Raw genomic sequence first — 16,390 nt, forward strand, 5'->3', positions numbered from 1 at the left:
CCACATGTTTATTGTTTATGATATCATATGTATATTTTTTCTATTTCTTTGATGTAATTGTTGCTGTGATATGGCTTTTTTTTTTTTTGCTATTCTGTTTATATTTATAAAAAATAAAATCTTTAAAAAATTTTTTGACCTGAGTCCAGAAAGGAAAAGGCAGGTGGTAAAGTGTCATCTTCATTGAACCCTCTTGAAAAGTAGTGTGTATTGCAGTAATATTGATGTCACCTGAGAGTGGATAACCTTTGAGAGCTTTGACAGGATTCAGGGTTGGCTCCTACTAGCTCTTTCCTGCAGCCTCTTTGTCTAGATTGGTCCCATGATTCTTGGCACAGCATTTTTGGTAGTCAAAATCTGTCCTATTCCCACACACACACCCTCCGAGGGCAGGGGTACATTGAACCATCCCTCCATGCTGGCCACAACCCCCCCTCCCAGTTTTTTACAGGTGTTTATTCCCCAAACCTCACTAAGCTGGATAAGACCACCACTTTCTCCGGGGCAATCAGCCCTGCAGATTATCAGCCTCCTCTTGGGTAGAACAGCCTTTTCGGCATTTCCACCAGCTAGCTGTATAGCTCTCCTGCTTCTCCCTCCCTATGTTGGTATAGCCCCTCTTATCCTCAGTCCCCAGCCTCTTTTAGCTGGCCTCACCTTGGCCCTCCCTCTGCACTCCTCCCATGCAGACTTTTCCTGCCCTGACCCAGAACCTATCTGCCCAAGCTGGGTTCCTGCCTGGGGTGGCTACTGAGCTGCTCTTAGGCTTGCCAGGTCTCTCTTCTCCACCGGCAGGAGGTTTTTGGGGTGGAGCCTGAGGAGGATGGGTTGGGGAGGGACTTCAATGCCATAGAGTCCAATTGCCAAAGTGGCCATTTTCTCCAGGTGAACTGATCTCTATCGGCTGGAGATCAGTTGTAATAGTAGGAAATCTTCAGCTACTACCCAGAGGTTGGCAACCCTATCTGCTATGCCCACACCTAGACCTGTCCTAGAGCCCATCATGCCACCAGCTCCACAGGCACCAGGAACTGCATGCCCACACCAACTGATCAACTGAGCATTGGGCAGGCACCCCAAGCCTGCAGTGCTGCCTGTGCCTCCACAGGCTGGCAGCACATTGGCAGCACATTGCACCAGCAAAAGGAGGCCTCACCGTGACTGCTTCTGCCTTTGTTCACAGCACCACTGGGAATGCCTTAGGCCTCCCTGTTAGGGTTGCCAACCTCCAGGTACTAGCTGGAGATCTCCTGCTTTTACAACTGATCTCCCGCTGATAGAGATCAGTTCACCTAGAGAAAACGGCCGCTTTGGCAATTGGACTCTATGGCATTGAAGTCCCTCCCCTCCCCAAACTCCACCCTCCTCAGGCTCCGCCCCAAAAACTTCCCGCAGGTGGCAAAGAGGAACCTGGCAACCCTGCTCCCTGTAGAGTGCCATCCGAAGCAGACTTACATCTTTCTAAGTCTAACGGCCTTCAATGCAACCCTTCAAAGGATGGAACTGCCACTTCACCCTTTACCAAGTGACAACTTACACATTACCACCTGGCAAACAGGTCAAGTGGTAATTACAATACAAAAAGCAGTGCAAACTCCTGACCCTTCTTCTTTGCACACATTTACTGCAGCAGCCATGTGGATAGAAAGGCCATTTAAGGTCTTGCTCCCTGCCACGCCGTGCCATCTTGGAAGAGATGGTAAAGAAGATATGGAAACCTGCCAAGAATAATAAGATCTTCCCACTGTTCTTTCTGCATCGTATGGGAACACTTACAGCTGTATGTTCTGACAGAATCCCCCAATCTATTCCCTATAAACTGTTTTTGGAGGGAGAAAAGAAATCTATGCACAAAGACTAGGTCTATGAACAATTTCATTGGTGAGTGCCTTGTTTTGAAATAATTGCTAGAACAACTGCAAAGTTGTCAGAAGCAGTGTCAGCACATTTTAAACATTTTTACACACACACACACACTTCTTTTTTGCTTTCTGGAATCTTACTTAAAAACATAATGAATTCCAAACTATTGTTGTTAGGTAATCAATTTATAAGCTGTCAGAAATCGATAAGAGTGCCACAGTAAGGAAAGGTTGTCAGCAACTTTCCACAAGAATATGTGCTATATTTTAGGAAAAGATTATCTGTAATCTCCTTCAACACCCTCTAGACAAACATTGCATTTTGCAATTGATTAAGGATTCCAAAAGGCAAAGGGGAAAAAAAAAAAAAACCCTGAAAGCAACCTCAGGCAACACCATTCCTCGCCCTTTTCTCATATTGACTTTTGCTTAACTTTCAACTAGGCAACCTCCCTGTCATTAATTGCTGACTATTAAATAGCTAATGAAGCAGGCACTTAGCTTTACTAATGATATAAATACACCACCTCTGAACCAACTCTATGAAGAAACATGATAATGCCCAACCAAACAACTAGAGGAGAATGTGTGTTTTTTCAGTCTCCTGGCTGCTTCCTTTGAAATGGAGTTCAGACAACAGTGGCTAATTTTGTTCAACGTTCGTATTTAAATTGCTCATTAGGTTTATTGTAGAAATGAAATGACTACAAGTACTGTCCATTAATTCCTGATTAGGCTCAAATGACTTTCTCTAATGGTGTGTAGTACGGCTAATGCTCTCTGCTGACTGGGTATCTTTGCAGTCTGTCTTTTGCTGCTGAAGGGATCCAGGCAATGCTTGTTAGATGTCGGGAGATACGTCTAGCTAAGACCCAATTTTAACATTAACAAGAATGGAGGCAGAACAAGGATGGGCCTCTAAGAAGCATGTACCATCACTGAATGCCCTTGGGAGATCCTGCCATTTTCAGAGAAACAATTCTACATAGCTCTATGTCCAGTACAGTCTCAGGGAGGACTATACCACACACTACCTAAATATTTGAATAGGGGACTTCCTCTAGGATATGTTTTCTGGAAAAAGCTGAACAGATATAAGCTTTTAGCTGGTGCACAGCTTTCAAAAGAAGTCTGAAATGTGGAAGTGACAGGGGGAGAAACCTGAGCCTCCTCAACCCATGAAGAAAAAGAAGAGTTGGTTTTTATATGCCGACTTTCTCTACCACTTAAGGGAAACTCAAACCGGCTTACTATCACCTTCCCCTCCCCTCCTCTCCCCACAACAGGCAGCCTGTGAGATAGGTGGGGCTGAGAGAGCTCTAAGAGAACTGTGACTAGCCCAACGTCACCCAGCTGGCTTCATGTGTAGGAGTGGGGAAACCAACCTGGTTCACCAGATTAGCGTTCGCCACTTATGTGGAAGAGTGGGGAATCAAACTCGGTTCTCCAGATTAGAGTCCACTGCTCCAAACCACCGCTCTTAACCACTACACCATGCTGGATGAACCTCAAATCACTTCTGTGATCACCCTGCTCCATATAAGCAGGAGTTGAAGCAATGTGTCATGATTTTGCTATCAAGTACATTACCTCACAGTTCCTCCTCTTCTTTCCTTCCATGTCTAAATGGTAAGCAGGATCTGCACTTTATAACCTTAGTGTAGGTCTGCAGAGCTCATGCCCAACAAGCTGAACATAGCCCTGTACCAAGAACTGACAAGTATTTGCCAATCCACATACCCACACTACCAGATGAGCAGCTGAGCCTATGACAGGACAGTGGTCTATATTTAGCTTGATGGAAAAATGAGATGCTATCAATTTCTACCTGTCATAACATGGAAAGTCAGGACAGAGGGAATTCTGTGGTTTGAATACTGGAATTTCTAAACCATTGAGCCACATGACATAAAGGAGAATGATAATACAGAAGGTAATACCAGCATTATTACAGATCAGATTGACAGCCAGAGTGTTCCCATGTATAGAGATAAACATATTTCAAGTCTTATTAGTGGCTATTAGGTAACATGAGACAAGTCCCTATCTCTATGTTGCAGTGCCTACTACATTGACCTTGCGGTGACAGCACCAATAATTTGTTCTACAACGTTGTGCTACTAAGTATGAAAAAGGAAAGATATATGAAATAGCACGCTGCTCTTTGTAGATTGGCATTGGGTTATTGATTTGGATCTGTGGTACCAATCTGACAGTGCAATGAAGCTTTAAGAAAGCATAATCAAGGATGAAATAGCTGACATAGTGAAAGTTAAGCTGTCCCATTGATGTCAATGGGGGATACTTAAGCATTCCTTATTGTTCCATATTAACTTTTGCTGGATTATGCTTTATTTCCCTAAAGGTAAAGGTCTCCTGTGCAAGCACCGGGTCATTCCTGACCCATGGGGTGACGTCACACCCTGACGTTTCCAAGGCAGACTTTGTTTGTGGGGTGGTTTGCCAGTGCCTTCCCCAGTCATCTTCCCTTTACCCCCAGCAAGCTGGGTACTCATTTGACCGACCTCGGAAGGATGGAAAGCTGAGTCAACCTTGAGCCGGCTACCTGAAATCAACTTCTGTCGGGATCGAACTCAGGTCGTGAACAGAGCTTTTGACTGCAGTACTGCAGCTTAACACTCTGCACCACAGGGCTCCTCCTTTTTTCCCCTAGAAAGCTATATTTATGTAAAATATAACTAAGAATTTTATATGCCAGTGCATAATATTTGGGTGTGGCCTAACAAACAGAAGACAAGTTTCCTATTGATCAAATGCACTGCAATATCAGCATGTTATTCCATGAACAAAACTCATTAAACAAAGCATGGGTTTTATTGCTGTTGGGTTGTGCTCTTACTTGAAGCTGAAATTTGGCAGCTAGCTTCTGGTATTGAGGGGATGTAGGATCACTCAGTTCTGGAGTGTATTCCTGGTCGATGAGGGTGACGCTGAACTCCACCATCTGCTCCCCAGGAACTTCAGAGACAATGTTTGGAACCTCTGGCTTTAGTTCCTGAAAAAATGACAGGAAAGGCAATAAATCTGAGCCAAGCACAATGTATTATTTTCTAACATTTGCAGCACAATCCTTAGAATACTTTCCTGGGAGTATTCCCCATTGAGTAGACTTCAGTAGGATTATGAAAACACCTGTTTAGGATTGCAATTTTAGTTCTATATTTTGAATCCCACAATGTCCAATTTCCTAATTACAGATTGATACTGTCAGTAACAACATTACAGCAATCAGAAGCAGCAACATTGTGATTTTCTACACGGATTTTCATGGGAAGGAGAAGTGGCCCTTTTAGAGATGCTGACACCATATATAAAACATTTGAAGTTGTGCAGAAACACAGACAGCAAGCTGAAGCAGGCCTGCTTGCAATCAGTCTCACTTTTTTTCAATAGGGCTTACTCCCATGTGAGTGACCCAAAGTGTTGTCATGTTACAGAGGATGTTGTGGGTATGTTGGGATTATCCCATCCCAAATTCTTCCTTATTTTTTTTTATTTTTCTGACGCTCAGCAAATGACAGTAAATGTTTGTTTTTCCACCCCCACCCCCATTATAGCATTTGTAATAGAACTGGATTATGTAATAAGGGTGACTTGATTAACAGAGGAGGGTGAAACCTCTGCTTTAAAGCTATCTGAAATATCTATTATTTTCCACAAAGGTAAGCAACTTTATTCACAGTAAGCTCACAGGAAAATGCTAAGAAAACACCTCAAGTTAATGGAAACCATTGAAATGTGATGTCAGTAGTGCAAATCGTTTGGGCAAATGCCTGGCTGGATTAAACATGTCCTCACCTTCACAGGAGCCTTGGTGTCATTGACAATCTCTTTGCCTAAGATGCCAGTAGGTGCAGCTGCATACGGAGGTAGAGAGGGGTTAAGAACTTCATTGTGCTACAGTTTACTCTTTTCCAAGAAGAACAGAATATGAATTAGCAAATTGCAAAACTAAGCAGTCTCTGCCTGAAAATGAGCAGTGCATTAAAACACAGTTTGGCTTATGTAAAATGCAAAAGAGAACAAAATCACAAATTAAAGAGTTTGTGCCTGTCATATTGGACGAGAAACATTTTGTTGGTGTACCTCTTTGTGGATGTACAGTTTGTACCCACAAAGATCAGAGGTAGACTTCTTCTGAATAAGTGGCCCAACCTATTACAGGTCAGGATAATGCCAGTGTTTCCCTTGAAAGAGACTGCCCTGTTTAGCAAACCTGCTGCAGCTTTGGCAAATCAACTTGAAGAAGGCCTTCCTTCCCTTTAATGTGATTCTTTTCCTGCCAGCTGAAACAGAATACTCCCGAGCCAGATTTATCAGGGCTGTAACAGTCCTACTAGCTAGAGCAAACTCTGATTCCTTCAGCTCTCATGTGAAACAAGGAAAATTTCTTCCTTTTTTGTGATGAATGTAATTTCCTTTGAACCTGGCATTGGAACACTACCCAGATACCCCCCACATAGAATCTGATGTCAAAACATGAACACATGAAGCTGCCTTATACTGAATCAGACCCTTGGTCCATCAAAGTCAGTACTGTCTACTCAGACCGGCAGTGGCTCTCCAGGGTCTCAGGCAGAGGTCTTTCACATCACCTACTTGCCTTGTCCCTTTAACTGGAGATGCCGGGATTGAACCTGCGACCTTCTGCATGCCATGCATGTGCTCTACCACTGAGCCACAGTCCCTCCCCCAAAATTGCAAGACACCAAAAAATAGTAAGCCTTTCTCACAAAATGTTCTGCTACCCCTTTCACTCTATCAGTGCATGTTATATTAAGACCCTGCAGCATGGGTTACAGTTTTTAAAACCACAAGTGGTTAAAGACGCTTCATTCACTCACCCACCCACTGACCCACATGCACCTCCCAAACAAAAAGCAAAAGCCAGAGCTTCCCTAGCTGGGGCAGCCCAGCTCCTTTACTGCCTCTCCTTGGCAGAAGCAGGACTGGGCAAGTTTGTCCATGTGCAAGGGCAGTCCCCTAAGAGGTCTCCTTTGAAGTGATCTTCCCCCTTAAGAAGCCAGTGCCAACCACTGCTGTAAGGACAGAAAAAGGAACCGAGCCTGCAAGGCCCAGGCTGAGTTTTGCCTATATCAACAACGTGTGTGTGTGTGTAAAGTGCCGTCAAGTCGCAGCCAACTTATGGCAACCCCTTTTGGGGGGTTTTCATGGCAAGAGACTAACAGAGGTGGTATGCCAGTGCCTTCCTCTGTGCAGCAACCCTGGTATTCCTTGGTGGTCTCCCATCCAAATACTAACCAGGGCTGACCCTGCTTAGCTTCTGAGATCTGACGAGATCAGGCTAGCCTGGGCCATCCAGGTCAGGGCATATCAACAATGTAAGAAGACTGTAGGGTTCCAACCCTGGGTTGGGAAATACTTGGACATTTGGGGGTGAAGCCTGGGGAGGATGGGGTTTAGAGAGGGGAGGTGAAAGAGTTCAGTAGGGGTGTGATGCTACAAACTCTGCCCACTGAAGCTGCCATTTCCTCCAGGGGAACTATCTCTGTAGCTGGGAGATCAGTTTAAACTCTGGGAGATCTCCAGGCCCCACCTGGAGGTTGGTAGCCCTACAAAGAGCCTGGCTTTGTTCTGTGAATGAGGTTTATATGCATATGAATTAATGTCAAACAAGTAACTGTCAACAGTTTCTGACCTTTCAAATGAATAAACGACCACAGTGCAAAATCCAGAAAGCTGCCCTCCACTTCATCAAAAACAGGCCTTCTTTGGGAACAATCGGCAAGAAAGCACTCTCCTAATACAGCTTCCAAACTCACCCATACCTTAGATACAGATGATGAAATGTATATTGCAGAAGAATTAGGATGCTCAGTCTAACAATCAGCAAAATCCTGGCTCTCTTAATTATGGTTTTCACCACCCCTCACTTTCCCAAGGTAGTTTTTCTGGAGTCATCTCTACGTGTGGAGATTGAGCTGTTCTTGGGATTCTCCAGGACAAAAGGCAGTGTGAATGCATCTGAAATATTATATGCTCAGTGTAGATTTGCATGCTTATTCAGCATATGTGGGTTCAGACACAATTTCTGTATGCACATCAACAACTTTTGCTTTCTCATGTATTGTTAAGACATGGTCACTTGCATCACTAAGCAACATGCCACTGATAGAATGCTACCTCAACCTACACAAATATAATTGCCTGCAGCCACTTTCTTGTCCAATCATTTACTCTGCAGCTTCTTTCATTAACATTTTTCCCCAGTGGAAGCAAGATGAATAATGCACAACTCTGCACAGTTAAAACGCAACAGAGTTCAAGCTTTAAAAAGCTAGTCTGCAGAGTACGCTCAACCATGTGAAGAATGAGATCTACAGTGCAAGCATATTATGCCATTAGAATATTATACTCATGATGCCCATAACATTTCAGAATTTTAAACAATGCCTACAATAACATAATATTCATGGATGGAAAGACATTCACGTTTATTTACCTGGTGTAAAAGAAGGAAATTCTTCAAACTTTTTGCTACTGGTTTTCTCTGTTGAAATTTCTTCTTTCCTACCAAGTAAGTAATAAGAAATCAACAAAGGACATATGCTAGTTTTATCATTAGTTATGTATACAGCACAGTGCCCTCTTTTTTAGTGCTCTTTCCCAGAGACTCAGAGGCTGCATGTTTGAGTAGTACCTTGGTCCTATCCTTCTTAGATTGGGAAGAGATCACGGTCGAGGCCGGTGAGGAGTCCTTCTTTTGCTCTACCTGACTTGGGGGGCGAAGGGGCTTCTCATACAAGGAAGCGTTGAGGTGTGACACTCTTTCCTGCCTCACTTTTGAGGTGAGTAAGCCAGAGGCCCTACACGATGAAATGGCACAGCCCTCCCCCAAACGGTAGAGGCATTCTTTATGCTCATACGTTGAGCCATCTTTGTTCCACAAGTGGAACACTTTTTAAATAAAGCCATTGGGAATACTTCACAATGACTTTCACTAATCAGATTAACTCACGACGCTGGTAGAAGTGAACAGAAGCTATTCCATGCGTCCTCTCTCCACGGCGGTGAGGGATGGCCGCTCCTTCTCCCCCATGGTCATGTGGGAAGAGCCACTGGCTGAGATGAGTGCAGGCAGGGGGGGAAGTGCCCCTTCTAGAGCTTTCCATGAAAAGTTCTCCATGGCTGGCCTGCACATGCATAGTTTTTATGTCCGGGAATGCACAGAAACCATGCTGATGAACCTCCTTTTCCCCCTTCTTGAAGATGGGGACAACATTTGCCCATCTCCAGTCTTCTGGCACCTCACCTGTTCTCCAAGAATTCTCAAAAATAATGGACGGAGGCTCAAAAATTACATCCGCAAGTTCTTTCAGTACCATTGGATGCCATTCATCTGGCCCTGAGAGGAATTAGTTTCATTTAAAGAAACTAGGTGCTTATGTTTTACCCTATGCAGATCCTAGGCTGCAACTCCCTTCCCTCATCATGTGCTCTGTTTTTGCCATGCTGAGCACCGTTTCCCTCACAAAAGAAGACTGAAAAAAAGTAGGAGATGAGCAGTTCTGCTCTTTCTTCATCACCTGTTATAATTTCACTTTCCTGTCCCTGAAATTGGCTTACCATGTCCTTGTACTTTTTCTTACTCTGAACAAAAGAACTCTTTTTTTGTTGTGTTTAGCATCTCTCGCTAGCCTAAGCTCATACTGAGCTTTAGCTTTTCTAACACTCTCCGTACAAGCACTGGTTATTTGTTTATATTCATCCTTGGTTATAAGGCCCTCCTTCCATTTCCTAAATGAGTCTTTTTTATTTCTCAAATCTTTAGAAAGCTGTTTATGGAGCCATTCTGGCTTCTTTAGGCATCTCCCATTTGTCCTTGTCACAGTTCTGGTTAGTATTTGGTTGATATTTGGTTGGTCCTGGGCCATGTCCGCACTGCGCGTTTGTGGCTCTGAATTCTGCGGGCTTTCCTTGCATGTTCCTACTTCAACTTACCCGAAGGATTCCGAGGACGTCTCCAGAGCGCAATTTCGCCGCGTTAAGCGCATCGGCTTATACGGCGAATTAAAAAAATAACACGTCCTCCACACCCGGTGCCTGAAAGTGGGAACATGCAATGCGTGTTCGATCCACTTCCTGCTGCCAGCCCACTTCCTGCTGCCAGCCAACCCCCGCACTCCCCCCACCTTCCTTACTAACGCTGGACCAATCGCCATCCTTGCTTGGAGCGCCGACTGAGCATGCGTGGGAGCGTGCCGGTCTGGACTTTTCAAATGCAGCGGAGAAAGGCAGCGCGGTGGGAACAGAAATTTAAAGTCATATTGGATTCTTTTGTACTGGACGTGTGTAAATTGCGAGGTAAGTTTCTAGTGCGTTCATGGGGCAGGTTAGTATTTTTATGGGAGACCACCAAGTAATACCAGGGTTCATATGTAGAGGCAGGCAATGGCAAACCACCTGTGAACATCTCTTGCCTTGAGAACCCTATGGGGTCACCATAAGTTGGCTATGACTTGACAGCAAAAAAAAAAAAAAATCCCCTGCTTACTACTATAGTTAGCACTGTACTGTACTACTAAGGGATATAACTTGTGTGAGCAATATAAACGTATCTAAACCCACACACTAGTTTCTATTAGGAACTTCTGTACTTTATTTAAAGGTGTTGATAGTGGGATTTTGCAAGGTTTCTAGTAAAATATTACACTGCTCACATAAGGTGATCACTTAAGTTGTCAAAATTATCTGTACAATCAATCAGTAGGAGGATCTAAGAATTGACCCTAGTTTGCTCTACAAGCAGGATCTTGGAAATGTGATTGAAAACTACTGAATAGTATATTTAAAATTATTTGTATAACAAAAGAATAAACAGAAGCAACCCCCTATATAACTGCGATCTTGACCCTTCCCCATTACACTTCTTTTGTTAATGTTGCTGTGTATTTATTTTTTTAAAATGGAGTGATTCCAATTTGAAAGATACTCAGCCCACAACAGCGAATGACTGAATATTCCTCTAAATGTCCCTGACACAAGGTCAAGTGCAAAATCTAAGATACATTGTTTGGAAGATTACTATTCTGGACATCTTTGCAAAATTGATTAGGATAGCAGAATGTATTCTTTATGAATAAAACATGAGCAGAGAATGTGTTTGAATCTCAGATGTTTAGGTGTATCACTCATGAAGATTCTTCAGAGAGACTACATAACTGTATTAGAACACTTGTAATAGTCTGTATGGTGTACATGTTATCTATTTTGAATCCATGGGTTTTGTATAAACATGTGCAATACAATTAATTATTATAAATGGAAATACATAAATCAGCACATACCTTTTACGTTTTGTTAATAAAAAGCAAGAACATCGACAAATAAGTACTATATTTTTAGCTTACTTACCTGTCCTGGAAGGTTCTATGTTTTACTCGCTGCAAAAAAGTTTTTTTTTTAAAAAAAAAGGAGAAGAGGATTAGTTGTGAGTTTATTCAACCACAAAAAGGAAAGCTCCAATCCTTTACATTGCCTTTTATTATATAATTATTCACTCTGTCGTTTTTTTTCTTAAACACCTTTTTAACCTTTAAAAAACAACATGCTATGGCTTTTTAAAAGAGGTACTGCTCTAGGCTGGGAAATGCATTCCTCAGCTCTTACCCTTATGGGTGTGCAAAATAAAATAAAAAATCAGTAGTTTGCAGATTCATGTATATTAGACCTGAAAAATATTGGTTTTCCTGATATTCCTGAATACCAAATACCAGTATGGTAGTCAGGCTTGAGTTTTTTCAGGTTTTTTAATTTTGGGGGGGTCCATTATTCCTTATGGGGAAACTTTCTGAGTGGCTGGGTTATTTTAAAAGTACAGACACCAAAACTGGAGCAGAGATGCTAGTACCTATTCTTTAAATAACCCCCAAATGTGAAGTACATTGGACCATGGGGTCCCATTCTATGGGTCCCTGAACAGGGTGCCCCACCTGCCCTTTATTATTTCTTAAGGGGGGAACCCCCCAAGCTGCTTCCAGGCCAAAAGCCATGCCTGCAAGCAGCAATCACTGGTCAAATGTTTCTCATGGAAGAATCAACAACAAGTCCAGCAGAACCATTTCAGAACACAGTAATCCTAGTAGAACCACGAGCCAACGTGCTAAGCCCAACAGAACCAAAATCAAACCAGAGAGTCTCTGTAGCGGAAATTCAAGGTGGGGGGCTCTTTTGCAAGCCCAACAGAACCAATGGCAATGTGCAAAGGCCCAGCAGAACCAAGTGCCATGGTGGCAGTACAAGCTCAACAGGACTAATGTCAAACCAGAGAATCATAACAGAACAAATCCAAGCAAAGCAACTCTGGCAAAGAAAAAAAAAACTTTTGAAACTGACAGACTTGAAACTGACAGAAGCAGCCTGGCAAGTCTTAGAAACTGCAGAAGACACAGAAACAAAGGAAAAATGGGGGGTGTGGACACAATCTCAAGAGCCTGCAAATGCTGGCTACTAATCTTTCTGGTTACTCCTGAATACTTCTGAAATTTTTCAGGACCATTTTTTTGGTATCTCAGAAAATCCCCAAATATATTTGGCATGCCAAATAGGTATATTTTCAGCTCAGTTTTACTCAAATGCGCACCCTTACTTACCCGTTGAATAATCTCCAGATGTTCCTGAGAATTACTGAAATTTTTCCCAATATCGAATATGCAGAAAGTTTCTCGTTGGCAGGCAGCAACCCAGTTCTGATACTCAGTTGCATCTGGAATTCGGTCCAAAAAGATCCGGAAGGCTTCCCATACAGCTTCCTGGCAAACTGAGACAGCAGAATAAGAATACATGTATTTTACTAAGCACAAATATTTATGCAGTTCTGGTAACAAAAACCTCCGTGAGATTATCTGACCCAGAATCCCTTCTGTTGCATCATTCTACCCCCCTCTGCAGCTATTGCCCCATCACATATATTGCTCCCCCGTACAAACTACCCCAGGCCTGTGAGCCCCAGCATAATGCAGATTGCCTCCTACTTTGGGAAGAGAAAGGACAACTTGTGGTTTCTGTAGGAAACCACTTTCCTCTTTCTGGAATCATTTAGTAAGTGCAAACTTATCTAGGAAAGAAATGCTTCCTCTTTCACTTCTAGGAAGAAATGCACAGTGTGGACCTAAGCATGTTAGTCAGAAGAAAGTCCTATTGAATTCCAAAAGCTGCCTAATAAAATTCCCTAGTATGTACACTTTGGATTGTAGCCTTACCCGTGTGATACTTAGCAGATTGACTCAGGAGCAATTTCCCATGAGTTTGCTGAAGGCTTATTCCAAAACTATTCCAATAATCAAACATTTTGATTCACGAGACTGCTGTTTGCAAAGAACTACGCTGATGAGTGGAAGGAGCAAATTGGTGAAAGCATATTCAGACTATGTCCATAGAATCCTTTTTCAGACATTTGGAAGAACCAAGGTAGCACCATCATTGCTAGCATTGAATACACCCAGTTCATTTTGGTATCCCACCGTACATTCTGATGGATTTATTTTTTGAGTACTTCAATCCATACAGTTTGAAAATGTATAGTTACTAGGGGGGATTACAGTGGGAGACCTCTTCCTCCTCCCTCTGTTGCCCACTGCTGTCTGGTGCAGCAACAGGAAAAATTGTGGAAGAGAAAAGTGATTTTGCGGCAACGCTTCTTCGGGTTGCATAAGTAGAAGTGATATTACACTTTGTGGGATGCCTCATGACACCTGGGCCCATCTCTAAAAGCCCTGGGAAATTGTAAGTCCTTAGCTGGCAACCCTAACAGCTACTCCAACTCCACCCAAAGAATTGCCAGTGACAATGAAGTAATCTACATTTTGGTGAGCCCATGCTTGGCTCCTTTTGGAAGTAACAGCCACACTCCTGCCTATTGAAATGTTGGAATTTTTCTTAAAGGGTGCTGAAAAACTATATTTAAGGATGTGAAAGGAGGAGTAGTTTATCTTCTGATTCACATGGCTAGTCTTGTAGTACTTGAAAATGAAGTCTATAACACTGGGCCATCCACTGCCTCACAGCAGTGCTCCGCCACTTCAAAAGCATTGTCTTATTTCTTTAAAAATATCTTGTTTCTCAGATGAGCTTTTTCTTTGCAGCAAGATTGCCTCTCTCTGTTGTTACATTTGTACAGTAACCAAGATACTGAATTAGCTTCAGGTTATCAATTGCAAAGGAAAATCACCTTCTATTGCTCCACGGAAATCATTGCCCAGATGCTGCCAGAGATAATAAAACTTTGGATAATGAGGGCTCTCATGTACTGAGCTGCTGTACGTCTCCCCTCTATGCTATGAAATTTATAAGCAAATTGGTACTAATGTCCACAGGGTCCATTTTGTGTCACTTTTAGGGTTCTAATTCCTGGTTTATCCCCTCAATAATCCTCCAAGAAAAAAAAGTGAATTCTTTTATGCAGATTCCCCATTGAGTTACTCCTTCTTTGTACTTGTGCTCTAATTGGACAAAAAGTTAAAGAGTTCTTTCCCAGTGATGAACAACTACACTCCAAAGCTAGCAACGGTGGAAAATAATAGCTGCCACAGCTGTGGAACAACCACTGACTTCTGTATCATTTTGGGGGAAATAAACGCAAACACATGGACAAAATGAAGAAGGCCAGGGAGAAGCTTCCTAACAAACACACAGTAGGCTGAAGATTGCCTGGCCCTGAGGAACGGCTCCAGCAGCAGCTCTGCTTGGCAGGCTCTGTTAGCAGTCTCTTGCAATTAATAGGACAAGCACTACAAGGAGGAATAACATGCCCACAAATATTGAACAGCCTGCTGTTCAAAATTGAATGCATGCATGTCAGACAAGGCCAGTCTATTAATTCATTGCTCACAAAGAAAAGCAAGGAAATTCTTGTGCGCTCTATCGCACAAACCAGCTTGACTCGCTTCAAACGAAAGCCAGGCACTTCATAGACAACACATATGCTGGAGTTTAGTTAGTTTAACAAGCCAGGGGTTTAAGAGATTGGAGGAGGGGTCCCGTGGATCCCCCCCCCCAATGCTAACCCAGATCTAGTGCTTTTAGCCTAATGTTCTGATGGATGGGAAGAGTAACCTGCCAGGTTATTTTTGGCTGTTGCTTAGATTATTTTTGTTTAGATTTGCACAGCACTACGGTGTAGTAAAACTTAGCCTAGAACATTGTCTAAAGGTAAACGTAATCCTGAAGCACTGTTGTAGCTCACAGAACTTATGTTGCTGGTGACTGCTGATTTCTTTTTCCTGTTTCAAGGGGTTTATGCAAAATAAAACAAAAGTCCAGTTGCACCTTAATAGGGTTACCCACCTCTAGGTGTAGAGCTTCCAAGGTGGGGCCTGGAGATTTGGAATTACTGCTGATCTCCAGACTGCAGAAATCAATTACCCTAGAGAAAATAGCTGCTCTGGAGGGTGGACTCTAAGGCAATATACCCCACTAAAGTGTCTTCCCTACTCAAACCCTGTCTTCCCCATCCTCTACCTCCAAATCTCCAAGAATATCTCAACACAGAGTTAGCAACCCTACATCTTAAAGACTAGCAACATATATTCGTGTAGTGGACTAAAGAGTTCCTAGTCTCAAAGATTTTTTTTTTAGCTTACAAAATGACATAGCCATGAATGTGAGGAAATAAATAGTTTGTAACCAATGAATCGCCATGAGTCGGAGGCGACTTGACGGCACTTAACACACACGACCAATGATGTCAAGGCACTACCTTACAAGGGACCTTGTACAACCATATTCAACAGCAATTTAAACAGCCATAACTGACAACATTTTGTTATCTGATTGTTGGAAAAATAAGATAGCTTAACAACAAAATCACTCCTTTAGGGAAAGATGTCTGGATTCCTTGAAAGACTATACCTCCACAACTAGCAGGCCTAAAAAAATATTTTGAAAGAAAAATGTGTGCTGAATATCAGATTCTGAGCACTGCCATGGGCCACAAGCATAATTTTCTTATTGGTCTTCTATGGCAGATAGAAGGAAAATGAATGTTAAAGGGGCATCTGGAGCCAAATGGAGAACTTTGTGGAAAACAGTTGAGCTGGACAACTGAATTCTAAAGAGTTGTCCCAGTCATAGAACCCTCATGATTGACAGAGAGTTCAAATGGAATTCTGAGAGTGGCAGTTAGAACTCTGACAGTTAAGAATAGACAGTTGACTGAGAGAGAAGTTAACAGATAGAGCTTGGAAGCAGCTGTGTGTGCTGTAAGCTGTCTGGTGGAGGATTTTCCTCAGGAGTGAAAAGGAACACATTTTGGGTTCTTGGATCCGGACAAGATCCATAACCAGTTATATAGGGAAAACAGCTCTAAGGTTTATAGAGTGATTCATAAGAGTTTAATGGGAAATATCTCTTGTGAATCGAGTGATCCCAGGCCAGTTTGAGAGAGAAACTGGGAAGTGTGTTAATGTCCCTAATTTCTACAACTGAAGAACCACTGTGAAAAAGACAGAAGCTTAAGTTTATGAAACAAACCAGTGATTGCCAAGAGG

At 42.7% G+C, this 16,390-nt stretch overlaps 1 protein-coding gene across 1 annotated transcript in view; it reads right to left on the reverse strand.

Annotated features, from left to right (window-relative positions):
* IMPG1 (interphotoreceptor matrix proteoglycan 1) overlaps positions 1 to 16,390 on the reverse strand; it is a 124,790-nt gene that overhangs the window by 59,528 nt on the left and 48,872 nt on the right. The window contains exons 3-7 of the mRNA XM_056856342.1: positions 12,497 to 12,663; positions 11,259 to 11,287; positions 8,347 to 8,414; positions 5,682 to 5,740; positions 4,723 to 4,878 (exon numbers count right to left, since the gene is read on the reverse strand). Coding sequence (XP_056712320.1) covers positions 4,723 to 4,878; positions 5,682 to 5,740; positions 8,347 to 8,414; positions 11,259 to 11,287; positions 12,497 to 12,663 — 479 coding nt within the window. The remainder of the gene's footprint in view (positions 1 to 4,722; positions 4,879 to 5,681; positions 5,741 to 8,346; positions 8,415 to 11,258; positions 11,288 to 12,496; positions 12,664 to 16,390) is intronic.

This window comes from Euleptes europaea, chromosome 10, assembly GCF_029931775.1.
Source record: "Euleptes europaea isolate rEulEur1 chromosome 10, rEulEur1.hap1, whole genome shotgun sequence".
In the NCBI taxonomy this organism is placed as follows: Eukaryota; Metazoa; Chordata; class Lepidosauria; order Squamata; family Sphaerodactylidae; genus Euleptes; species Euleptes europaea.